The 27,755-nt window shown below is 37.8% G+C and overlaps 1 protein-coding gene across 2 annotated transcripts; it reads left to right on the top strand.

Annotated features, from left to right (window-relative positions):
* Window positions 1-143: 143 nt before the first annotated feature.
* Window positions 144-27,755, top strand: cacnb4a (calcium channel, voltage-dependent, beta 4a subunit). Of its 2 annotated transcripts, XM_079881355.1 has the most exons (14): window positions 144-396; window positions 2,070-2,153; window positions 19,285-19,401; window positions 20,098-20,220; window positions 20,329-20,456; window positions 22,212-22,288; window positions 22,607-22,626; window positions 22,803-22,883; window positions 23,554-23,612; window positions 23,698-23,807; window positions 24,480-24,631; window positions 24,789-24,884; window positions 25,829-26,014; window positions 26,116-27,755. In XM_079881355.1, the coding sequence occupies exons 1-14, from the start codon at window positions 334-336 to the stop codon at window positions 26,377-26,379; spliced, it is 1,560 nt and encodes a 519-aa protein (XP_079737481.1). In that variant the 5' UTR covers window positions 144-333; the 3' UTR covers window positions 26,380-27,755. The 2 variants fall into 2 exon arrangements, with proteins under 2 accessions (XP_079737481.1, XP_079737480.1); XM_079881354.1 differs by lacking the exons at window positions 144-396; window positions 2,070-2,153 and adding an exon at window positions 6,295-6,637.

The following is a 27,755-nucleotide window of genomic DNA, read 5'->3' as shown; positions in this document are numbered from 1 at the left end:
CATGTAGATTTCTAACTAACTGCTTTCTTTACAGGGTATTAGCTGCATTTTGGGGTATCTTGCCAACACTGCTAATACATCATTTCTGATGACCTCTGTTGAGCAGCTGTACAGTAGCTCGCGATGCTCTAGTGGTGACCGCTCGCGCTGCATCTACACTTGTACACTACAGCTGCACTCGCAGCGCGCGCACTGCATCAGTCACCGTCCGCGAGCGCACTCAAAGCCTCGGACAACACAGCGAAACTGGAGCAAACAATTCAGTATCCTCGGCCGACCCAGTGGACCGGGACCGAAAGGCAACCTCCACCGTGGAACGATGAACTCGCAGAAATGTCCCGGCATATCTACACCCGACACGGGATAGGCGATGGGGTCCAGAAGCCGATTTTTCAGGTAGGGACGCTAGAGAAGGTGTTGATGCGCTGTGAATCTGCACCATAGACTCGCATAGTTGTGTGTGTGTTTTATAGAATCCAGCGGTTTGCATTTATCCATAATGCACATATTTCTTTCAAATCTGCCAACGGTGACAATATGCTTTCTTTTGGAGGGTTTTTACTCAATGTAAATGACTCATTTGAATCTTTGCATAATAATTCATATGTTCAAAACTTGTCACGTGTTGTATCTGTAACACTGCAATGCAAACTATTTCTTTGAGTTTAGCATCTTAATTCCAAATCATAGCCCTATACTATGCTCTATGTGCTTTGCATATTATATAGATATTGTGCTTGTAATACATTGCCTAAATAGATCTCACAAGCAGAAAACCTCTAAATGTCCTTGTAATATTTCCATTAACTTATGATAGATGACTTGATGTTGTTACACTTACTGTGTTGATACTAATGCCATACCATGGTAGTTGCATGGTTGCCTACTTCAATGTACATAAAAGCTTAACATGGTATTACAATTGTAAATGTTCAAGTCTTGTGTAGGTTTTGCTCTCCTGATATCTTTTACTGATGGTCAGAATGATGTTTACCTGTTCTCCCCTTTTCATATTATTTCACACTGAGCAAAATTCCTTTGAGTTTTGTATTTTATTAAACCTAGCCTATGTATCATGTGGAATAATAGCTTAAAGGGACAGTACACCTGAAAATAAAAAATCTGTCATCATTTACTCACCCTTATGTTGTTCCAAACCCGAATGACTTTGAAATGTTAGGGACCGACAGCCTCAGTCACCATTCACTTTAGTTGCATTTATTTTTATACAATGTAAGTGAATGGTGACTGAGCCTGTCATTCTACCTAACATCTCCTTTTGTGTTTTTGTGTGGAATTTAGAAATTCATATGGGTGAGTAAACAAAGTTTTCATTTTGGGGTAAATCCCTTTAGGCTGCTTATACAGTAATATAGGATCATTAAAAACGAATCCCAAACGTGCTAAAGATTAATGGATGTCAGTTTGACGCATTGGTCCTTAATTAGGCTGCTAAATAATTCATGTTCTCATTGATTTCCTTGCAAAGGATGCATGGCCTGACCCAGTTTGTAAGCATCAGTGCTTTTTTACGGAGCAGATGGCCATAACATTTTTACGTTTCACTGTTTCTTTTGCAACAAACTCACTGAAAACATCCGTCCATATATTTTAACCGCATGTTCAACCCTGAAGGGGGTTCGATGTAGGACTGCATTGCGGGCCAGCCATACTGAAGGGCAGTTTCGCCTGCTCAACACATTGCATTGATGTCTATGTGGCACTGCAGAGTTCAGCTTCCTTGTAGTGATGCGCTTTGACACCTATTTCAATAGACCCTCCTTATCTGTCAAGCTTTTAGTCACGCAACACCCTGGATAGGTCAAAGATCCTCATGTCCGCTGTATTGAGCTGCACAAAACAGCTGTGATTAATGCAAGTGATGAATTGCTGAAATGCTTTAACAGTGCATTTGACTCTTAACAGTAACTTGTACAACTAACGGGCCCCATTGAGACCCCTCTGACACAGTGTTGTGGTGGGATATGTGGGGGTGTATGTGTGTTTGAAGGTGCCCCTGTTCTGCCGGGAGGAGAGATATGGATTAATAGCTTGTTCTCTTCCTGCAGGTGAACAGAGGCACCTACTCACGGCGCAGTCGACTTAAGAGATCCGACGGCAGTACGACATCCACCAGCTTCATCCTCCGTCAGGTGAGAGGGGATGATGGAGATTATGGAAATAATGTTTAGAAATGCAATTTGAGACTTAGTTTCAGAGGGTAGCTCACTCTGCGTAGGACATTTTTGAAGAGTTTTGAACAGTGACTAATATTCTCAGTGCAATTGAGGATCCACTTTCCATGTGCCTAATGTGCAAAACTGGGTTATGTAATACTTTTTATAGAAGCCAACGAGTTTGCATTTATCGTTATACTGCAATGCAAATGAAACCTTAGAATTTAGCGCCTAATGCCAAATCATAGGCCTATACTCAAATATACCTTTGGAAATACACTTCGAAGAAGTTGTATAGTTCTCAGTATATATGTTCAAAGAATTATACTACTGTGCAGCTTTTTGAATGGGTCATTTGGTTTCCAAGCAACAGATGAATCCTCTCTGTCATCAGATGAATATGAATTGCTCATGGCTACCTTTCCAACTGAACTTGCTTGACATTTAGCTGAATAGAGCTAGCATGGATCTTCAGAACATCTAAAAAAAATATTCTAAATATTCTTTCAGAACATGCAGTATGAAATCAAAGAGTGCTGAATATTTTTCTTATGGAAATATGATCTAATCATTGTCAGATGCATCTAGATCTATGAGTTGGCACAGAAGAAGAAAGTATCCCAGGGGAAACCAATGACCTTGATGCCTGCAATGTGGCATTTCTAGCTGTCGCCGAGTCTGCCCTTGCTCGCATGTTTGAGGTCTGTACAGTATTCCCTGCAGAGTTTTTGTGCTGCTGTAAAGCAAATAGCTTTGCCTTTGTGTATTAATTCATAATGTGGATAGGATTAAACTTTCATTCCTATACTGTAACCAAATAGCATTTACTGTAATTGTTTTAGTTAATTTACAATAACAAATCTAGTCACTGTGGTTACCACCATCACTGTGGAATGGCATTTTGTTGTCTGTTTTATGTTTTTTAATTATTACAGTATATTAATTTGAAGAAACATACATTTAAAAAAAAAAAATCAAAACAAATACAATGATTCTTACAGGGAATACCTCTTTCCAGATAAATTATTACTTTAAATAACCATTTTTATGATATGCTACGATAATATCACCATAAAAATATATGTATTGCTATGTTAAACATATATTTTGTCCATGAATTATAAGTGAATTCATACTATATACTTTATATATTTTTTACAGTATTTTTTTTTTTTTTTTTTTACTATTTTGGAATCAATTTACATGTCTTTTAAAATATTATATAATTGTTCCTGTATGGTAAGGTAACTATTCACTATTGTACTATATAGGATATCAAGGTTGTCGTATTTCTTTTTATCATCTCTCTTGTTTCTTGTAATGTAATCTCCTTTTCTGCATTTTTTCCCCCTTTTTTGTATTGAGCAGTTTATTAGTTGCAATTTTATTGGTGCTATAATGAGACTTAAAACAGCTTTAACTCTAATTGATAAGTCCGGTCACCTCATGTACGCAGCCCATATGCTGCAGTCTATCTCAAAATGATTCTAGAATCTAGGTCCCCAAAGAACCTTGGGAATTCTGCATTTTGACTGACTTCCAGGACATTCTATTTTTGGCCATAAAGGTGGTTTCACAGCCAAGACCCTTCATTGAGGACAACCTACTTTACAAAGTTTGCAGTTATTTAAATCTGACCATAAGTAGAGTTTGGTTTAGGCTAAATTCTTCTAAATTAAATTAAATTAATCTGAGAACCTCAGATTTACATGGTAGACTGTTAGCACTCTTCCAAGTCCCTGTAAATAGTAGTAATAGCCATGAATATAAAACCTTACTTAAACTTGCCTTAAATTTATGGCTGTACCGAATCTGAATTTGATGCAGAGAGACTTCAAAATGATTTGTTAACCCAAACCGTTGGAAGTTGTTGCTGTTTTTATTGTTATCCATAATAACGCATTTAAAATTCCTGATCATTGGGAGCATGTATAAATTATTCATCTGTCTGGTATAGGTCACATGGCTAAACTCTTTAGTAATTCATTTATTTCCCTGCTGTGTTTATTGACCATAGACCCCCCAGAAAGCTCAAGAGCAGTGGCTGACTGTTAGCATGACTGTTGATTTGGTGATCTAATGTTGATTTATAAGATTTATGGATCATTGAATAGTGGAATAAGGAAACAAGGCACATAATAAATGATTGCAAAATAGCGAATGGGTTCTTTGTACAATTATTACAGCCATTCGAATGAAAGTTAGGTATTAAAAGGAAACCAAATATATTACAGGATTAAGATATTAGTTAGCAATGCTTTTAGTAACAGGCATTTATTCTGTTTATCACTTTGATAGCTGATCCATAAATCAGAGAAAGAAAACAATAAAATGAAAAATTAAAAAAAAAATTCATTAAATCTGAAAATATCAGTAGTGATCTTAAGGAGTACCTCATGCCATGTAAAGCAACATGTTAAAGTATTCATATACATTTTACTAAAATAATCTATAATGTTTTTTTTTTGTGGAGGTATATAGTTAGTTCATATTTAACATTTCATATTAACAATATTCATTCATGTTAATTTTAAAAGATAGATTTGCCATTATTATATCTTCATATGCTTCTTGGTGGATAATTGGAGAGAAAACCGTTGATTGCTCTGTTATGTATTGATATATATGGACTCTTTCATGGGTTCATTTGATTAAAGTAGTAAGAGTAGATTAAAGATGAATGTATTTGATCTTTACTCAGAGTAATGTGTGTTTCAGTGAGTAGAAAGCAGGCATGTTGTAGATGAGCATTCTGAACTACAGGGGGCGATGTGTGCCAGAGTTTTATACTCAAGAGAGAACCATTATTAATTAACAGCTACACCGTCAGTTCATTTTCATGTAATTACTTGAAAAGACCTGATTGTTCTTGGTTTTCTCATTATTTCAGTAGCTGGAGTGATATCATGGGAAATATAAATCAATAACAGAATTAGAAATGCAAAACAAGCTTCTAGTGCCCTGGGTCCCTGCTTGTCCCAGTGACCTCGAGATGGAGTTGGTGTTTTATAGCTTCTCCACAGTCATGGGGATGTAATTACACAAATCAGAGGTATTGATACTCCTGCTAAAGAAAAGTCTGGTTCAATACCATCATGTCAAGCTCTTGTTTTATGTTTCTTCATTCACATTTGCCATAAACTGATGGTTAGAGAGATTTACGTTTGTAGGGATGGGTTTTTGTATTATGCCATTGTGGTATACATGCATTGCATTATACAGTTATATATATCTATACTTAATTTTTTTTTAAAGTAAATATTGCTGTTTTTTTACCTAATTGTAAAGATATACTTTATTGTAGTTATTGTAGTACACAAATAATGCTTCTCAATTCAGCTTTTTAACAGTTCCATTTGCTGTCAGCATGCACTGGAACATGAATAATTAATATTTGCAACTGTTGCATTTATTTGACCATCTGACTCTTTGATTTTGGTGTCATATTTAGTATTGTGTTGTGATGTCAGGATGCGTTTGTTTTTCTACTTAAAATTATGTTTACTAGTGTGTTTCATGTACCATGTGGAGGTCTGTGTTTGGCATTTTAATGTGTTTTATGAATGTTTTTGTCTCAAATGTTGTCATTAGTTTAAGACAGCAAGCTCTTTCTCTCAGATGAAACATAATATCAATTATAACAATAATATTAAATAATTTACACAGTATAACAATATAAATAATTTGAACTATTTACATTAAGATTTTAATGAAGCTAATAATGTTAAGAAATCTAAAATTCAGTCAGGTGAATTGATTTTAAAACTGTTGCCTTAGTTGAATTTTGCATTTTTTTATTTTTTTTTACAGTGTATGTGAACTGTAATACACAAATTGTTTGTGAATATTTGTGGAGTCTATATGTGAACATGGGTGAAAGAAGGAGATGAAAAGAGAAAGAGGTGAGATTCAGTTCCTAGATGGACAAAAATAGAAACGGCGAGGAAAAATTGCAGGAAACCCAGTGGTCAAGGAGTGGAATGCTGTCAGCACCCTGCAGACCCCTTCTCCTCCTCTAACATTCAACAGAAGAGAGCACTTGTCTTTTCTTACTGGAGCTCCCATCAGCCAATCAGAAGACAGTTTCGCTGCTTTGTCATCAGCCTCTGATTGAGGAAGGCTCTGTTTGCTTGCTCTGTTTGTGGAAGCTTGATAAAATGCCAGGTCTCTGCAGCCTTTGGGGTGAGCCCCAGTTCTCTATGATGTGATCGATCACGTTTCATCCTCATTAATACAATACGCTGGCTTCAGGAGCAAGAGAGCGACTGCCGTTTCCTTGACATTCCTCCTTTGGTGGTCTTTCTGTGGGCAAGGGGATTGTAAGAGAGCTCTGTTAGACATACTCTCGCTGGAGCTTTCTTATCCCACATTTGCATTTGATCATTAAGGTGGTCCCTTGGGAATATCAGACCTCCATGTACGACAATTTGTACCTTCATGGATTCGAAGACTCGGAGGCGGTGAGTAAGGGTCTATATGTGCATCTTCATGGTATTTTCAATGAATGCATGCTCACACAAACGCTCTGGGGATGGCTGCAGGAATTCAGCTCGTAGATGGTGTTACTGGTCCCAGTGAGTGTTTTGGGGGAGGGGATCTGTATGTGTTTGTGTGCATGTGTATGGGTTTTGTTTCATTATCACACTCTTTCTCTAAACCACGCTCTGTTCCGCGGATGCATTGGTGGAGTCAGTGTGAGTGGAGAGCATCAGTCAGCTGTGGTGGCAGCCTGTTATTCCGTATCAGTGAGCTGTTGCTAATAATGCCACACTGCTTTCTGGTTTAGTTCCTCTTAGCTTGCAAGCATTGTTGTTTTTGTTGGATTTTCAGTGTGGCCTCAGCTACTCCCAATCGAAATGCTTGCTTAAAGTGGCACTTTGTTTCTGCTTGTATTGGGCGGGGGCTCATTAAGTGTCATTAGATCAGACATAAACAAGTCCCATGGACGTATGTCTATGCTGGTTACAGCCACGTCAAGGCCAGTCTCCTTAATCAAGTGGTCACAAGTTTCGACACTTTACAAGAGATGCGCCTGTTGCTCTTTGAGATGCAGCTGTTTTCTTACACCACAAATTATCCCCGTTTCACTCAGTGTTACCATAGGCAAAAATTAATCTATGATCTTATGCAGTTTTTGGCTGAATAGGGATTTATAATATAGTGTAGGAATTGTGACTCATTAGCCGCGTTTCCATTACCCTTCAAATTGCGCAAATTGAAATTGCGAATTGAAAATACGCCCAATGGAAACACGTCAATTTCGCAAAAACTCCCATTTATCGCAAAAAAGTTTTTACGCTCGCATGAGGTGGTTTTTCAGGCAATTCAAAAAAGTAAAATTTCGCAAAACTGCAATGGAAACAGTTTTTGCGCATTTACAGGTCACCTGACCTAGATGACGCGGTGTGTTTGGACAGCATACGAGACAGAGTTCTTTATTAAATTCATATAAGACAAAAGAATGCCAGAAATACTGGATTCTAAACCTCAAAGAAATGCCACAATCAAGACCTCGGAGCAGAAATGAGTGAGAAAAACCCAGAAACACCTCATATGTGCCGTTCATAAGGGTCTTTCCTTGCCATTAATGCTTGGATAGCACGCCTACGTTTCCTTCCATTAATAATAATAATGTCTAGTGCGGTACGTGGCTGTGATATATATAAACTTACCAACGTCCGTTGCCATGATTTTTGGAATGACTTATCGCGAGAGGAAAAAATGACGTTTTAGTCGCATAATATCGGTTAATGGAAACGGCGTCATTTCGCAATAGTTTTTTATCGATATTTAGAAAAAATCGCAAAAGTTTTGCGCAAATCTTTAATGGAAACGCACCTATTGATGCATTTTATTTGCTTAAAGGGGACCTATTATGCCCCTTTTCACAGGATGTAATATAAGTCTCGGGTGTTCCCAGAATGTGTCTGTGAAGTTTCAGCTCAAAATACCCCACTGATCATTTATTATAGCATGTCAAATTTGCCCCTATTTGGATGTGAGAAAAAACATGCCTTTTGTGTGTGTGTCCCTTTAAATGCAAATGAGCTGCTGCTCCTGGCCCCTTTTCCAGATGAGGGCGAAGCCTTTACAGCTTGTGCTTTGGATACTCAGGCAGCAACAAAACTGGAGAATGTGATGCAGCCTAAATTGTCAGTAGCAGTGTTTAGCCTTACATGTTCGAACCCGGAGTCGGACACTGATGGAGAGACTCATAGAAGTTACAACATTTAGAATGCAACTGTGCGTTTCTGAATGGTTAGTGGATAAAATGATGTAGTTGTTAAGTTGATTCAACTTAAAATCTTCCTGAAACTAATTTTGTGCAAATTCAGTGTTAAACTGACCCTCATTTGTGAAGCAGTGTTAAAAAACAATCATTAATGTATGGTCCACAAGAGAAATATTACGCTAAACTAAGATGTTATAGGTTACCGGGTATGAATCGGGGTTGGAACAACATGAGGGTGAGTAATTACTGACAGAATTTTTGGATGAACTAACCCTTTAAATTATGATTTAAAAAAAAAAAGATGAATATGTTGTGTATTTACATTTGTTGGGCCGTTTAGGTGTGTCACCTGTTTAAACCAGTGTCTGACTGTCTAACAGCCTCACAAAAATTTAGCTGAAATTCAGAATTGGACACTGTCTTGTTATAACATTCCATTTTACCAAATACATTCTGTTAAGCTTTCGTTATTCTGTGGCTCTTAGAAGGAGATCTAAGACCCGCCTAACTGATAAAGTGCTCTAACGTTGTTAAAGGACAAGTTCGCAAGTTCATTTTATTAAAAGCTCATCTTGTCAGCTATGAATTATTACCCCTATAAGCTCTGTTTATTAGGCAGCAGGTGTTCACACAATATACCAATGGGGATCCAATCAAGAGGCTCCAATTAAGTTTGTCTCCAGTCCTTTCCATAAGTAATAAAATATTTAGAAGTCAAAAATCCTCAGACAGTCTATCTATATATCGGTTCCCTACTTTGAAACACAGAGGCTGTTTAATTTGTGTGGAGGACAATTTAATACTCTGCAGCAAGTATTTTCTCTGGAATTATATGGTGCAGAAATATCATGGAAATTATGTAATTAGAATGAAATGATGACAAAGTAGCTCAGATCTGGTGGCCTCTGATGATCTTAATATAGCCTTGTGGTCTAATTGTGTCTGCCTCTCTTTCCTCCTCTTTCCTTACAGCTTATGAATATTAAAGGTAATGGAGGGTTCAAGCGGGTACTATTCATTGCGTGTAATTATTTCATGTATCCTGTTTTTTGCACCATTGTTAGCCTAACCAGAACCGCACTGTTATATTTGGAATTGTTTTCTAATAAAATCAACTGCATAAGTTTCAATCTATCGGATCAGACATAAGCTCATACTTGCAGTTAAATTGTAAGTGATTGTTCTTTCAGTATAGTTTTAAGATAAATGTTTTTGAGAAGAACAGATTATAGTGATTGTTCTTTTGAAACAATTCTTTTGATTGTATTGTTAACTAAATTGGACTGAATCGGCAAGGGCTGTTTTTGTTTTGAATTAACACTGTTAAAGGGACTTTCATTGTATGAATTTTCTTTAAAAAAAAATCTTCTTTTGTGTTCCACAGACGAATGAAATGCACACATGATTGGTATGACATTTTCCTTAAATAACTCACTCTCTTAATCAGTGAACCATGCAGTCTCAAAATGAAATGAAAATCAGGCATACTATGTTTCTAGAACTAGTAATGTCTGGCTTTGCAAGTGTTCACAACTAGTTCACAAATTGGACTGAACAACGAACGGCAAGTTCAGTGTGCAGTGAGTCACTGACTTGATTCCACTTTTGGGTTGCAACTTGCAACCCAACAGTTGAGAGCCACTGATTTAAAGATAAGTTTAGTCAGATACGAGAAGTACCTTTCATGGCTTACTATGTGATACAAAGCTTTCATCATCTCTTTTTATGGTTAAGTATTTGCTTTCATCAGATGTGGCCCTAAATGGTAGTGATCTCATGCTGTGTTGTGGAGAGATTTATCTGTAATAATTACCCACTGCGCTTGCCTGCATTGGTCCTTCAGCTCTCATGATTCATCTTCATATCTGCTCAGCGGAGGATGCTTTTTCACTGAGCGTTTAATCTGCTTTTGTTTTTAAAGAATTGCAGGGCAAGGATCTACTGGGCTTTCTGGGCCCCAAATGCTCTCAGACCCACTGGCATCACAGTAAAATGTTCACAACGTGCAATCTCTGAAGATAAGCAGAACGTGTGGCTTGACAAACCCAAGCCCACACACTTGACGTGGTTAGATAATGGTGTACGTACTGAGGCAGAGTACATGAATGCTGCATGTGGTTCAGCCGTCGTTTGGGTGTGTGGGTTTGTTTATCTACTCTGTGGTTTGGGGACAAATTTGTCCCCAGATGTTAGCTCAAATCGTCCGTAAAAATAATTGTTTTGTTTAATAAAGAGTACTAAGTAAACATTAACTTGCAGAACTCAAAACCCTGTCCACGGTCGGAAGAGACCATCTGTTGAAACCAAGATGCAAAAATGGTGGTGAAAAATATTTTCTCAGGGGCAAAAAAACAACAAAAAAACAATTCCCTTAAATCATTGCAACTGGAGAAGTACTGATATTTGTATATATTGTATGCAGTACTTTAGAATCGTTTTCTTTTTACTTGCGGACCATTCATGTCTACTTCAGCTGTTGGAAGCACAGGTTAATAGATTTCGCTATGTGATAATAAATAAATATTAGCTGGATCATTTATAAAACTGTCTTGATGCTAAGTAGGTTTTGATAGTCGGAAGAAATAATTTCCGCGGGCATTCATACTAAACCGAGTGCTTGAGTTAGAAATTCTAATGTGCCTCTGGACATTCTCATATGAAGGTATTTAATCTGTCCCTTAAGCATGTGTATTCGTAATTATTAATTCTGATGTATCAAGTTGGAGATCAGTATACATTTTCGGCATTATTTGCATATGAAGAGTTCAGATGCAAAAGCCTCTAAGTGCTATCTGAAATTTTCTTCTAGAATGATCATTTTTATAAAGCTTATATATTTAAGTTAAAGGGATAGTTCACCCAAAAATGAAAATTCTGTCATCATTTACTCTCCCTCAAGTTGTTCCAAACCTGTATGACTTTCTTTCTTCTGCTGAACACAAAAGAAGATATTTTGAAGAAAGTCGGTAACCAAACGACTGATGGACCCCATTGACTTTCATAGTAGGAAAAAAAAATACTATGGATGTCAATGGGGACCAGCAACTGTTTAATTACCAACCTTCTTTAAAATATCTTCTTTTGTGTTTAGCAGAAGAAAGGAAATCATACAGGTTTGGAACAACTTGAGGGAGAGTAAATGATGACAGAATTTTCATTTTTGGGTGAACTATCCCTTTAAGTAATTTCACTTAAATGTCAATTAATAGGTAATTTGCATTGCCATTTAAGTGAAATTATTTAACTTAAATATACGAGCTTGATAAAAATGATCATTCTAGAAGAAAATTTCAGATGGCACTTAGAGGCTTTTGCATCTGAACTCTTCATATATTTATTGTTATAAATTCTATATATATCTATGTACATAGAATTTATATTTTGAGATTATTGTTTTCCTTGTAGGTCTAAGGCTGTTGCAGTGGACTGCAAAAGAGATTGAGCTATGTGCCCAATCCTGTTCCTGGAGATCTACCTTCCTGCAAAGTTCAACACTGATCAAACACAACTGAACCAGATAATTAATATCTTCAGGAGCACTTGATAATTACAGACAGGTGTGTTGGATCTGAATGCTGCGGGTACTTCTGGATGGACAGGATTGGGCACCCCTGAGCTTAAGTCTTTGGCTACATCCCGAAAACTTAGGCAGCTGGCACGTTGCCTCGCTGCCTTATCAGGGTAATGACTTTGTAGACAGCGTTTCTGCACGAAGGTAGTCTACTTCATGAATCTGATTTTGGACAGACGTCTGAGGCAGCATAACGGTTAAATGATCTAAGGCTAAATAGAACAAGCTTTGGTGGAAACTAAGTAAAGCTCTCTTATGGGATTGACTTGAACAGGTCAGTCGACTGAATCATGCCTTCAGGAAATAGAAATATGTTTTTATGAGCCTCATAAGCATCATCAAGCATCTTTAAAACTCACTTGTTAAACTTCCACATTTTTTGTGTTTAAAGGTAGGGTAGGCAATTTCGGAGAGGCTAGCAACAGCAAGCTAGCTTTTAAATCATAAGATTCCCCTCCCTTCAGAGCATCTCCAAAGTCTTCTCCAAAACACATGAATGCACACAGCCAGAGAGAGTGCGTTAAATTACCTCATGTCTTAAAGCACATAACATTACAGTAATAATGAACGTAAACGACTTAAGGAGCTCTGACTTTTACCACCTGACTGCTGCAGATTCATTTCGGTGTTGATATTGTTGCCATAGTAACGCATAAATCCGAGTCTGAGGACGTCAACTGATCTGAGTAGAATGTCACGAATTGCCATCTGTTAATTACAGTAATTGCGGCAACATAAGCTCAGTGTTTTGGTTCAGGAGGAAATGTAAATGGTGGCTACATTTTGTTTCTGGAGCTCAGTGACTATCACGCGTCTACAACACAACAGTCTACAACTGCATTGTCTTATGGAACATGTTGATGATGATGTGTGATGTCTGCGCGAGCAGGGTGTGTGGAGGTTAGGAAATACATAGGTTGACAGACAGGTAGGACAACCTATCATTGAGTTTGGACCGATTGCAATGATTAGATGGGCATTTTTTGGTCCTGAGACTTACACAGAAGATATATGTACATTTTTTTATATTCAGACCACTTCTTTTATTGATTGCTATCAGGATGTGAAGAGAGTTTCAACCAGTATAACAAAAAGTGTTTTATATGAAAAACTTTGTGTACCCTACCTTTAAGTGCATAATTTCTGTGCTAGAAGCACAAAATGGAACTGCAGTCTGATTGAGAGAACGGTCAGGGCCAGAACACTGACAGTTTAAGGAAGAGGTGGCAGACTGGATATATTATTTCAATACTTTAATAATTCTAATGAAAGATATCTGTAGGGTTAATAACTGTTCATTGCTTGAAGATGTTTGAAATATTTGATCTTAGGTTTAAGTCTGCTGCTGGCAGCCTGTTAAAGAGGAACTGTGCCATCATCTGCTGGGGAAATGCTTACATCCCGCACCCTGCCATCTCTCTCCATCCAACCATCAGTATCGCTGAGTCGGCAACATAGAGGAGCAAACCAGCTGGCCACGGGGTGTAATGTGTTTCAAAGTGAAATGATTGCCTGACTGCGGATTCTGTAAATGAATGCATATTGGTTTGGCTTGATCTTCATCTGCTAGCCAGCTCTGTCAGATCCTGCAGGCTCACCCAATCTTAAGGACAATTGGCTAATACTTTTATTTAAACACTTTAATTTTCGCTATTTTAACTGCATGTTTAAATGATTATATGCTTTTATCATTGAACACGTTTACACACACACCAATACGCTGATAATTAACTACCAAAAATCTGTTTATTGAAATAACTCAATTTATCAGTTTAACTGCAAATCAGTAACCTGGCAATGCGTTTACAAGACTGTTTAAAAAAAAAAAAAAAAAAAAAACAGGTTATTGCCCGGTGGTGATAAGAATTCATGTATTTCACTCAGTGAATTCAATGCGTTATGTGTGTTGTAATATTACAAAAAAAAAGCTTTAAAAAAAAACTGAGTATTTCAAAATGTCTGCGGGAACCTTGCAACTTGGAAACTCATTCTCCTCTCGTATTTGAAGTTTCTACAACTGTACCACTTGTCCTTTGGCTGCACGAGATGAGAACACATTTTTTATATTTTACTTGGGTCAAGGAAAAGTCAGAGTTTGCGATATATTTCTCCTCCCCTACAGTGAAACACCTGCTGGATGCACTTAAATCCTACTTAAGAACACAGGTTAAGGTGTCGATCGGTTTATTCTTAAGCCAGTTATGCCGATAAAGGAAAACAGTTTACCGCGTTTACATGGCCACACACGTTGTTGGCTTATTAAGCATAATCAGTTTAAGAACATGCATGTAAACACACACACACTGTTTTTTTTTTCCTGACTCCATCAGATCAGACCCTTGTGACCTACCAGTTGAGATCCACTAAACTAGATAAAACAGTACTACTTGTGATGGACTTTAAAAGTCATTGGGCATCAGCTAATTTAGAAGATTCAGACTGGTTGTGTTGCAGTATTAAACTGAATAGTTTGATGGTCCAGTGGTCCTGATGCCTGCTGAAGAATGAGAAGATGGAACGAGGTGTGGTGAGGATGAATCACAGGGGCTTTTCATCGAGAGCAGATGCATAGCCTGTCACTTGACTCGCCTCAGTGCACATCGCCTTATGTAACACTGGTCACATGACTTTTCTGGCCATGGAGGTCCATGATCTAGTGTGATGGCCAATAGTGAGGGCAATGTGAAGACCAGGGTTGTGAGCTCTAAAATTTCAGTGTCAGTGATATATAATCATCAAGTGACCAGACCAAACCAGAGATCTATATCTACTGATGGATATGCTGTATTGCCAGTCACAATACAGTTGCTTCCTTAGTTGCTAAGCTACTAAAAACAAAAGAATGATATCTTTTGTGCCTTTCGTCTGCTTCCTTCATCCCCCGCAGTGGTAGAGACATCTGTCATGGCACAAAAGTGAGTTACCATGAACCTGCAGAAGTGATGAGATAATAGAGTTAAGGCAGGCTCACACTACATTACTTTTGGCTGGACTTTGCTGTCGCAGACAGATTTCCAAGATCTGCGACAAAATCCTCGGGTCATGGCCAAATCGGTGCTCGTTGCTCGTTTTCTGCACATATGACTTGGACAGCGAGCATGAGGGCTCTCTAATGTCTTACGTGAATTTGTGAGAAAACGTTTTTCCATTGTTGTTCTGCTTGGCCAAAAATCTTGTTTGTGCATTGTGTTGTGTAATATGAGCACTATTAAGACAAGATGAGGACAGATGACAAGAAAACTTGTAGTGTGAGCACCATGTTACTTCATGTAATCTCATAGTTCTGTAGTGTGAGCTTGCCCTTAGATGGATGTCTCCATGTACTGTACCTTTAAGGGAGTACATGAATAGAATCAGTTTGCTGGAATGTTTGTGTGCTTGTGTGTGTGTTGGCATATGGGCTTCACCAATGTCCCGTGTCTTTCTTCTTTCTTCAGCCTTTTATCAGTTTGGGTCACACTCACACCCACCGGCTACTTTATTAGGTACACCTGTTCAACTGCTCGTTAACAATATCTGATCAGCCAATCACATGGCAGCAACTCAATGCATTTAGGCAAGTAGACATGGTCAAGAAGACAATCTGCTGAAGTTTAAACTGAGAAAGAAAGGTGATTTAAATGACTATGAATTTGGCATGGTTGTTGGTGTCAGATGGGCTGGTCTGAGTGTTTCAGAAACTGCTGATCTACTGGGATTTTCATACACAACCATCTGGTCAGAAAAAGAGAAAATATCCAGTGAGCGGCAGGTCTGTGGGCGAAAATGCCTTGTTCTCTAAACATGTCGAACCTTGAAGCAGACGGCCTACAGCGGCAGAAGACCCAGGTTGCCTCTCCTGTCAGATAAGAGCAGGAAACTGAGGCTACAATTCGCATGGGCTCACTAAAATTGGACAATAGAAGATTGGAAAAACATTTCTGGTCTGATGAGTCTCGGTTTCTGCTGCAACATTCAGATGGAAGGGTCAGAATTTGGTGTAAACAACATGAAAGCATGGATCCATCCTGCCTTATATCAATGGTTCAGGCTGGTGGTGCTGCTGTTATGGTGTGGGGGATACAGCACGTTTTATATACATTATGTGTGTGTGTGTGTGTGTGTGTGTGTGTGTGTGTGTGTGTGTGTGTGTGTGTGTGTGTGTGTGTGTGTGTGTGTGTGTGTGTGTGTGTGTGTGTGTGTGTGTGAGACCACGTAACATTGCAAAGTTTCTGGATGCAAAATAATAGACCTATCACTTTCTATGTAATGTCATACTTTGTTGTTCCCTTTTCAAATTGTTCACTTGGTGACTTTTTACATTTCAATTTACAGATTTTTACATAAAATGGTTCTAAGCTCATTTGTTTTATAAACCTGACTATGATGTTTTTTTCTTTCATGAATAAATTGGATAAGTTAATATTTCAAACTGTTTCTTTGCATTTATTTTGGATTTTTTTTGTCAGTTCTGGCCGTCCGCCACAACCTTACCGAAGACCGTTTTTATCCCAGAAAAAACCCTGAATGTAATTTTGACAGTTTTGAAGATTTCTGTTTTTCTCTGTCAAAGAGACCAATGGCCACACTTTTCCGGGAGGAAAGTTCTGCTTGTGATCTACTTACAATGCGCAAATTAAAGAACGCAGCCGGATCATTTCCACAGATCTTTGTCTGTCAGATACTCCCATTTATGGTGCTCTGTTAGTCCATCATCTTTATTTTTTGCTCTAGGTTAGGTTTGATGCAGAACAATCTCTCTGCAGCTTGGTGTTCCTGCGAGGGACAGTGTGTATTTTACAGCTCTCATGATGGTAACAATATCAGACTACTTCAGCCAAGATGAAGACTCAGGAACCCACTCCAACACAGAAAAGATAGACATGGGCATCATCTGTCAGGGGATACACTGATGTTATTTATCCTGACAGCTGTAAGACATTTTATGTAATATGTTGTAAGATAATATGACACATTAAGTAATACCACCTTCATTATTATTGTCCTTTTAAAGGATTTAATATTTTGACTGGAGCATAAAATGCAATGGATACAACAACATGGATGCATGTATTGTATACAAAGGATATAACAATACATAATGAAATAAACCTCAATGTTTTTCAAGGACTTGGAAATGGGTTCAGAGTAAAATCCGATATGTTACCCAGATTTCTGTTTTCAGCAAGCATTGAAGCAAGATCACAGACAGATTTTGATGGTGGTAACAGAGTTAATTGTTTATTTTTAGGGGGTCTGAGATGGAATATCATTTAGGCGGGCTTCACGAACTTAGAATTTGTCCTTACTTCATTGACTATGCATTGAAGTGCATTAATGTACTGTTTTTACAGATTATTTTCTGTAATAAGTAATCGACATGTCAAAGACTCTGTAGATAGATTATAACAATCCTTTAATGGCATATACAGTAGTTGCTGTTGGAGTAAAAGAAGTGCTGTATAAGATGCAGAATGACTGTATTGCTGTTATAAAGAGAATACTAGTGGATTGATTAGTGGATATGTTCTTATGGGATACAACTATATGGTTAATGAACCTTCAAGGCATTTGTTGGCTTTGAGCACAATCTTTTGATTAGGAGATCAAAGCACATGTTGCGTTTGCAATTTTAATGTGTCTCAGTAAAGTGCCATTCTGTTTTTGAGACTCCTCCATCTCACTTAACGTGGGGTTTATATCTAAGATATTTCTTCTGAAGATGCATCTCTTCTTATATCGGTTTGCAGTATTTTCCTGCTGTTCAAGGAAAATAAAAGACTATTTATGTTGTGTAAGTTCAGATTTGATGAAGTAGTTCTCTTGGAGAAATAAAAAGACAATTAGTACTTACTATAAATGAATGTGAATAATAAAGCTAATAGCAAGATGATTTGTTCTTGGAAGAATTTGATGATAAATGTTTGACTGCATATTTCAATCCCTGACTTGCATATTTTTGTAAATTCTTAGGACAGCTTGTGAGATCAGTAAGAATTTTTTTCTCAGGAGGAACTTTTGAGAAGCAGATTTGCTCTCCATTTAGATCTAGATCTTTTGGGAGTTTTTTTTTTTTTTTTTTTTTTGATCCATTCTCCCTTTCTCTTTCTCATTTCCAGTAATAGATTACAGTAAAATCACTTGACCAAGATGTCATAGTTCTGACTCTGAGGTTGTCCGCTTCAATAATTTTGCCTTTGCCTCTGATCTGGTCTTGTTCAGATCTGAAAATGTTCAGTCGACTGTATTTCTCAGCTTTACGAACACTGTGAAGTCTGCATCAGACCTGTTTTCTGCACTCTTAAAGGACTTGGTTTCATAAGTGTCACATCTGCCTTGTCGCCTGTTTGTGATAATATATGAAGCGTCTAAAAGGAATTTAACTTGTTATTCGTGATTTCATGTTCCTCACAATGCAAACTGGGAACTGCCTTTTTCTGTGCCTTGTCACAGAATATTAAGGTGGAATTCCTAGTATTTTACTTGTATCATTTATCATTTCATAGATTTGTTTGTGGTTGGTAAGATTTATAGATGTTTTTAAAAGAAGTCTCTTGTGCTCTGCTCACCAAGGCTGCATTTATTTAATCAAAAATACAACAAAAAACAGTAATATTGTGAACAGTATTATTGACAGTAATACAGTCAATATTAGTACATTTTAAAATAACTGTTGAAATCATGATAAATCATTCTAATATGCTGATTTGGTGCTCAAGAAACATTACTTATTAATGAAAACTGTTGTGTTGCTTAATATTTGTGGAAATTTCATTATTCTTTGATGAATAGAAAGTTTATTTTGAACATTAGTGTTTGATAATTACAGTACTGTATTTTTTAATCAAAAGGTCTGTTTTATTAATTCTGTGGTGGAAGAAATATTGCAATGATACACAACTTAGTACTCATTTATCTTACCCTTTCATCTTACCCATCATTTAAACTCCCTCCCTATCCCATGAAGACATTCATGCTTACCACATTCTCCTTGATAATGTGTCATTTCACTATTACTGCTGCCTATGTTCTTAAGGCTATCTGTGCTGTTAAGGTTTACATAACCTTTTTTCCAACCCTTAATCATGAGATATTAGTAAAACTATCAGCTTCTGCTTGATGCACTGCAATGAAAAGTTATTTAAAACAAAACATTTCAATACAGGCTAAACCTATTTAGATAAAATAATAAAATGACTGTGTGCATAGTATAATACTGTACATGTGTGTCAGTATTGACAAGCAAGAGCAAAGTAAGGGCATCCTTTGTTTAGTGGATTTGTGGGAATGACAATACATTGATATGTATTCACATGTGTGTGCAGGGCTCCGCCGATTCCTACACTAGCAGACCGTCTGACTCAGATGTCTCTCTGGACGAGGAGCAGGGCGGCAGACAGGAGAAAGAACAGCAGGCCACCGTTCAGCTGGAGAGGGCAAAGGTCAGACTGTTTTAACCAGAGATATATCTCTATTTATGCCTTTTTCATTTTCGAATTATCCAAATTGTTAAAGGGGTCCTGTTATTCTTTTTTTACATTTTCAGCTTTCTTTAGTGTGTAATGTTGAAAATATGAAAAAGGTCTGCTAAGTTACAAAGTCCACTCCAAAGGGAGTTATTCTATATATTAGTAAGCACTGTTTTTGAGACACCTCAATTGTAGTCTTAATTTTTCTTCCGGGAACGTTCACGTCACAATATCCCTCATTTTAATAATTCCCATCCAAAAAAAGGGGCAAGGCCTGGTTGAGTTGCGTAAGTTGTGTGTTGAAACTCACGTTTATGACTAATCGCAACACACTGGTCCAGCCGACCAATCGGAGCACATTGTGCTTTTCGGAAGTAGGGGCTTTATTGTGGCAGGAAAAGAGCGTTTCTGACAGACTGGGAAGATAAGTGCTGCTACAATATAAAATATGTGACATTTTTTTGTTTTTTTAACATTTATGAAAACCTATTCTAGTAGACTCCAAAAACAAAATCAACACTTTGAAAAAGGGCATATATGTCATCTTTAAAATGTTTTCTGATGCAGTTAGTTTCTGTTATCTGGTTGCTGGAGAGCCAAATTTGTAGTGATTAAAACAGCACTGCTATGCCATTCATCACTATGTGCTTTACTGTATATCTATCTCAGGCCAAGGCAGTGGCCTTCGCTGTGAGAACAAACGTCAGCTACTGTGGTGCCCTAGATGAGGATGTCCCTGTCGCTGGCACTGCCATTTCCTTTGATGCAAAAGACTTCCTTCACATCAAGGAGGTGACGAAGGCATTTATATAATGAGAGCCTGTCTAGCTGTCTTCACATAATAGAAAGTTTATAAATGGACACTATACACATTCCTTTGTCCTCTCTGTATTTCCACAGAAGTACAACAATGACTGGTGGATTGGGCGACTGGTGAAGGAAGGTTGTGATATCGGTTTCATCCCCAGTCCCTTAAAACTAGAGAACATTCGCTTACAGCAGGAGCAAAAAAGGGGCCGCTTCCACGGGTAAGACTGGAGAATAGAGAGTAATGAGTTTTACACCAAGCCTTATAGGTGATGTAGTTTCTGCAACATTATTGACACCTAGCGGAAATTATGAAAATAAAGCAGATTTTCAAACAACCTTGCAAACAGCTCTTTCCTGTGTCACACCTCCCCCAACTCAAACTTCACAAACAGCTCTTGAGGTGCAAAGACATGCATTATTGTCAGAGTTTTGGGTAAGGGATGAGGCGAGGACTCAAGATGAGTTATGGGCTTTATTTAACAATAAAAATAAATCAAAAACTAATAAAACTCCCCCGTGGGGGAAAACACGACTGGCAGCTGGACTGAGCAGGGAAGGACAGGAACAGGCAAGGCACTCAGGAAACACATTTCGGGAACATTAGACAACGAGCTGGCACAGTACCGCAAACTCAAAGAGAATAAATAGGAAAGGAAATCAGGAGGGTAACAAGGGAGAGCAGGTGGGGCAATCAATAATCAGATAACAAGAATACAATAGACAGGAGAGCACATGGCACATAGAAACAAACATGACAAAAATAAGAGCACATTGCCAGTGAACTCAATCACAAGCCATGTGCTCAAACAAAACAGGACACGAACAGCAGTCAACCGACTGTGTCCACACAAAACATGACAACCGAAAATAAACACGAACGTGCTACACTGAACACAACACACACGGACAGAAGAGGGTACGGCCCGAGCGAACTCAAAACAGCATGCTGGAGCATGAATCTCCGAACCTTGATTCCAAACCGAAACCAAACTAGACCAAAGTGGCGGGATCCGAACACCACGCTCCACACACAAAACAACTCACTCAGAAGAGATTTCCACTGTGTAATTCCAAAAGCCAAATTCCAAGATGATTACAAATACCCTTGTACCTCGTCATTGTTTGATGCAGCGCTGTTCTATTTAGAACACAAGATAGGTATTCATGGGCCAACTAATTTTGGAATTGGTGCAATATATCCTTTCATATACTCGTAGATATTTATTTAAAGAAATGACACATAAACCCTTTGAATGAGATGCTGCATTCTCTTTCAACAGCAGTGATCAGCAGTGTTGAGTCACGCTGTAGATCTCTCTGATAGTGTTTGAAGGACAAAGGCATTTATACTTCATTGCTGTTCTTTCCTTAACAAAGTGGGAAAAATAGTGTTTCTAAAATAAGGATCAAATAATAATAATTTACTCGCATTAAATATAACAGATGAAATGTTTACATTTATAGCATACACTGCCAACATCTTCATCTTGATACAGACTGCCAAAAATGTACCCAAAATTAGAATAAAAATGCAAAACTTGATTTGATCGTATTGCCACAAAATTTCACACAAAATGTTTTTGTTTTAAAAACTGTTATAAAAAAGTAGGTATAGCTGGTATAATATACAGTATAATAGTAGTATATCATATATTATGATTTTAAGAGTTAAAACCAACATCAGTAAATACAATAAAAAAGGATGGATAAAGCCAAAACATACATTTGCTAAAACATTTCCATAAATTAGCTAAAATGAGCGCTCCCCTAGGTTTGTGCTTTCTTTAAGGCCACGCCCACTCAGATAAAACAAGGAATATAAACCAGTGAACCTCACGTAAATATATAAGAACAGTACGAACACAATCAAAACAGTGATGTGACTCTCCATCACATAATGTCTGTTAGTATTCCATTCTGAACATAGACATAATTAACTCTAATTTGCTCTTTTCTTTACTCCGCACCCACAGGAAGTCCAGTGGAAACTCCTCCTCCAGTCTGGGTGAAATGGTGTCAGGCACCTTCAAGCCCAACCCTGCTTCTGCAGGTCAGCTTCAGTCTTTACCCTTACTAAAGGGTTCCAGATCACCTCAGATTTACAGGCTGATTTTATAGCAATTTCCAGAGAAATTATGGAATGATTGGATTTTTTTACAACAGCAGTGATTATGGAACATGTAATAAATGTATTAAAAACCATACAGAAGAAATGCTAGACATTGAAATATGTTGAATTCTTTTTATTATTATTATTCTTTTTTTTTTAAATAGTAGATGTACATCTGATTTTGATGTACAGTATTTGCTTTGTGTCTGATTTTTAAAAAAATCTGCTTTTTATAATTCCTCTTTTCCACCATCCCAGGTAAACAGAAACAGAAAGTGGTGAGTTCATTGTATTTCATTTGTCAATTCTATAAATTCTGTAAAATGGCCCTATTATTGTTACAGACTGCTGTTTCGAGCCATTGCAGGGTTTTTCATGTAGTAATCAATATGGGGTTATTGTAGTGCAAATAAACAGAACATTATTTTGCGTCTAAATTGCTGTTATATTGCAGGCCGAGCACATTCCTCCATACGATGTGGTCCCTTCCATGAGGCCGGTGGTCTTAGTTGGCCCATCACTTAAGGGATATGAGGTAGGTCTCCCCCAATCCCTATGGTGTGTGCGTGTGTATATTTAGACATGGTAACCAAGGCACCACTTCTTAAGCAAGCGAGAGGGGATGTCGGTTTGTCACTGAATAGCAGTCATCATCTCCAAGCAGAGTTGCCAAGGCAACAACCTTCTGGGTACAACATGCCAGTCTCAAAAATGGAGCATGGTTTGAAATTAGAAACAGAAAAAAAACAACCACCATCCCAGAAATGCATGTACCATCTGAATATTAGAGATGAGATCTCAAGGCATGCAAAGCTTGAAGCGTATATCATGATTGATCTGTGAATGCTAAACGCCTGTTTGCTCATTTAATTTCTTAATGCAGGCATATACTGTATGTCATCTGCTCCTTCACAAACATTATTTAAGACAGACTGCACATTTTTGTTGTTTCCTGGCTAGACGCTGTTGAAGTACAGTAGTACAGTCCCATTGTCTCTTAACTCTTTTAAAAAAAGCATTGTTGTTTTTTTTTTTTTTTAAGTTGCCAGCCTACCATATATATATATAATATAAATATAATAGTGAAAACACGGAAAGCCGGAATTTTTCCTCAATGGCTGGGAAAGAGTCAATAAATCTTTCAAATAAAAATCTCCTTTTTGTTCCTTGTGTTTACTCTCCTGTCCTAATGGGTTTGAACACAGGTGACAGATATGATGCAGAAAGCACTATTTGACTTCCTGAAACACAGGTTTGAAGGAAGGTGAGTGTCAACTTTTAATGTTGTGGATTTTTAATACTTTTCTTGTCAATATGATAATTTCACCATACTTATTTCCTTATTATAGGATATCAATCACAAGAGTAACCGCAGATATCTCTTTAGCCAAGAGATCTGTGCTGAATAACCCTAGTAAGAGAGCCATCATTGAGAGATCCAACACCAGATCCAACCTGGGTATGTCAGCTCCTTTTTAATTGCCATTAAGCATTTAACTAACAAGTTAGTTTAATGGGATAGTTGACCAAAAATGAAAATTCAGTCATCATTTACTCACCCTCATGTTGTTCCAAACCTGACTTTCTTTCTTCTCTGAAACACAAAAGAAGATATTTTGAAGAATGTTGGTAACCAAACACTTTTGTTTCCTATTGACATCCATTGTAATTTTTGTCCATACAATGGAAATCAATGGGAACCTAAACTATTTGGTTACCAGCATTCTTCAAAATATGTTATTTTGTGTTCCAGAGAAGAAAGTAAGTCAGATTTGGAACAGAAATGATAACAGAATTTTTATTTTTGGGTGGAGTATCCCTTTGATTAAATATTTCCATCTAGTAAATCAGCATGTTCCCAAATATATGTTCCAAGAACTTTTTGCTAACATTCCCATTAAGTTATGAAAATGTTTTTTTTTCTGAAAGTTCTCTGAATGTTTAAAAAAAATTGTTTGTTTTTTGGTTATGTGAATGTTAAGGAAACATTAAATTTGATTATTTTTGCATAAATAATGGAAACGTTACAAAAAAAAACATTAGACGACCGTTCAACTAAAAGGTTTCAGAAAAAAATAAATTGACATCCTGCTGACACTTGGTTTTTGTGAATTTTTCCTCTTTCTGACAGCGGAGGTTCAGAGTGAGATTGAGCGAATCTTTGAATTGGCGAGATCCCTTCAGCTGGTTGTGCTGGATGCCGACACGATCAACCATCCAGCCCAGCTCATCAAGACTTCTTTAGCTCCCATTATTGTCCATGTCAAAGTGTCTTCTCCCAAGGTAAACAAAAAAAAAAAGTTGTTATTAAAATAATGTTTTTTTACCATCCGCTTTGCATTTCTTTAACATAGATATTAAAGAAGTATTAACAGTATCTGTTAGTTGAATGATGTTATTGTCTCTCTTCAACAGTAATAATGTGTGTGTGTGCTTGCAGGTATTGCAACGGCTGATCAAATCACGTGGGAAGTCTCAAAGCAAGCATTTAAATGTACAACTGGTGGCGGCAGACAAATTAGCTCAGTGTCCTCCAGTGAGTATCCAGAGTAATCTGAAGATAGTCCGATTCTTCTCTGTTGAAGACAATGTTCACAACCCATTTTACTTTCATAATCTGACATGCACTACTCTACTTTCTATTTTAATATATTTTTAAAATGTAATTTATTCCTGTAATCGGAAAGCTGAATTTTCAGCATCATTACACCTGTTTTCAGTGTCACATGATCTTTAGAAATCAATCTAATATTCTGATTTGCTGCTCAAGAAGCATTTCTTATTATTATATTATGTTGAATTAAGAGCAGGCGCGCTCAACTCTCAAAATAGTTTATGGGTGCGAGTAATAAAAAACGTTTATCAAAAGTAAAGATGAAAAACCGCACTCTCAGGTTCTATTTTCCTACATTTATTATTACCATGTCCTCACAGACGCGTTTCGGCCTAAGCCATCATCAGTGTGTACACACTGATGATGGCTTAGGCCGAAACGCGTCTGTGAGGACATGGTAATAATAAATGTAGGAAAATAGAACCTGAGAGTGCGGTTTTTCATCTTTACTTATATTATGTTGAAAACAGCGTGCTGCTAATATTTTTGTGGAAACCATGATACATTTTTCCAGGGTTTTTTTATTAATAGAAAGTTATTTTATTTGAAACAGAAATATTTTGTAACATTATACATGTCTTTGCTGTCACTTTTAATTTAATGCATCCTTGCTAGGTATTCTTATATTAGAATTTATTTTTTTTATCTTTCTAACCACAAACTTTTGAATGTGTATTTCTGAGTGAAACATTCATTTACTGGGACAAGAATTATTATTTTTTTCTTTAATTGGGATTTCATTGGGTTGTGAAAAGTGGACGCTAAGTGCCAAAAGGGAGGGATGTGTTTGGATGGAAGACATTGAAAATTAAGGGTATGGCATATCATAAAACATTGACTACATTGCTATTCCTGCCCCATTCCAGGAAATGTTTGATGTAATTTTGGATGAGAACCAGCTTGAGGATGCATGTGAACATCTGGCTGAATTTCTGGAGGCCTACTGGCGCGCAACTCACACTTCCCTCAGCACTCCACTAAACCCTCTGCTGGGCCGCAACCTGGGCTCCACTGTGCTCTCACCGTACCCCACAGCCATCACAGGACTGCAGGTGAGTGAAGGCTTGGGACTTAGCCAGAAAATGAGTTTTGAATATTTCAATATGCTAATTAGAACGTGTAGAAACAGCTGATATCGGTGACCTTTCAACAGAGTCAAAGAAATAAAAACAGCAATCACATCAGCGACAACTCTCCAATGGAGCGACACAGCTTGATGACTTCCGACGAGAACTACCACAACAACGAGCGGCAAAAGAAGAGTAATAACCGCCTGTCCTCCAGCTCCCAGCAAAGTCGAGACCACTACCCTCTTGTAGAGGAGGACTACCATGATCCCTATCAAGACGCCTACAAACCTCACCGCAACCGGGGCTCCCCTGGGGGCTACAGTAACGACTCGCGGCATAGACTCTGAACATCCAAATTAGTACAGCCAGAGCTATGAGATATCTCTCATGTAATTGTGTTAGCTCTCTCTGAAAATGCAGTGCATTGCGTTCACTCTGGCACAGATTCCCATCTATGGGCCATCTTAACTAAAGGCAAAATCCAAGCACCCGGTCCATCTATGTAAGGCAGTTGTTTGCAGCCATGAGCATCTTTTGTTACTGTAGGCAGTTGGGGGTGCTGATTTTATCTCCAATGGTTGAGATAATATGCTCTCCAGGAGGGGTGAGAACTATAGCACCATATGTTCCATCCAATTTCTCCTATTTGAGGCCTAAGCTCTGCATCTAATTGCTAACCAAAGCCCTGCACTGTCTATATTCGCGGGACTCTGTGGTGGCATGCTAATTTTCACCCTGAACTAGTGCCGGCATGCAGAAATGCTCAGCGGTGCCAAGAGCCAGTCAGCACAGAGCCTTTTTGCACGATTACAGTAGCCAATGGAACTGTCATGCATTTACTGGTCTGTTTCTTCCTGTCTTAGTATATTTTTGGTGGCCCAGAGTCAGACAGCCTCAGGTCCGGAGCAGAAAGCTTCATAGGTGCCAAAATCTAAGAGGTTACTTTTCCCCCGGTCTTATTTTCGTAGTCAGTGTCAACAGACACTTTTCAAGCAGAATACAAAATGTTGCAACAAATTGTTTTTTTTTTATGCACACCATAATGCCTATAGTTCGCTCAGTGCTTTCCCCAGGCCTACATGTGAGATGCTGGCTGCGTCCAAAAGCTTAAAATTACTGCGATCGGAGGATGCATTCCGAGGTAGGAAGGCATCAAGGCAAGTCTGAATTCAATGCTAGCTTAATTTCCTGTTTCGTGAGATAGCTTAATCTGATTGATTTTTGAAGGCAGGCAACATGTAGCCTTCGCTGCCTTTGATATCCCACAATACTGTGCGTTCCATTCTGTGACAGTTGAGCTAAAAAATAAAGATGGCATCTGAAAGTTGCGGTTGGTAGTCAGTTTTGGTGTAGATCTACACTTTTGAGCAACTTTTTCAACTTCTGATGTCATTTCTAGCGAGAAATCACTAATTGTAGCGATTAAATATTTGCTTAGTTATCGCCAAAGCTTGCTCTATTTTGCTGTAGATCATTAAACTGTTACGCTGCCTCAGAAGTCTGTCCGAAATCAGTTTTGTTAGGTACCTACAAAGTCATTGCCTGATAAGGCACGAGGCAACTAGTCAGCTGCCTAAGTTTTCGGACGCAGCCTCTATTGCAAAGAAATTAGGCCAGACAAGCCGTATCAGGTGGATTTATCACTTTAAATGACTCCATTATTTGGTAATAATAGTAAATGAATGAATCCCATGAAACCTGTCAAAATGTCCAGATCATATTT

The sequence above is a fragment of the Squalius cephalus genome (genome assembly GCF_949319135.1).
Source record: "Squalius cephalus genome assembly, chromosome: 9".
NCBI lineage: Eukaryota > Metazoa > Chordata > Actinopteri > Cypriniformes > Leuciscidae > Squalius > Squalius cephalus.
This window is presented reverse-complemented; position numbering and strand designations above follow the sequence as displayed.

Excerpts from the sequence above, each read along its gene's own strand:
- cacnb4a (XM_079881355.1), top strand. The coding sequence starts at position 334 with ATGTCCCGGCATATCTACACCCGACACGGGATAGGCGATGGGGTCCAG. Across the intron at positions 22,884-23,553 it reads CATCACTTAAGGGATATGAG|GTGACAGATATGATGCAGAA; the intron begins GTAGGTCTCCCC and ends GTTTGAACACAG. Across the intron at positions 24,632-24,788 it reads TCAAAGTGTCTTCTCCCAAG|GTATTGCAACGGCTGATCAA; the intron begins GTAAACAAAAAA and ends GTGTGCTTGCAG.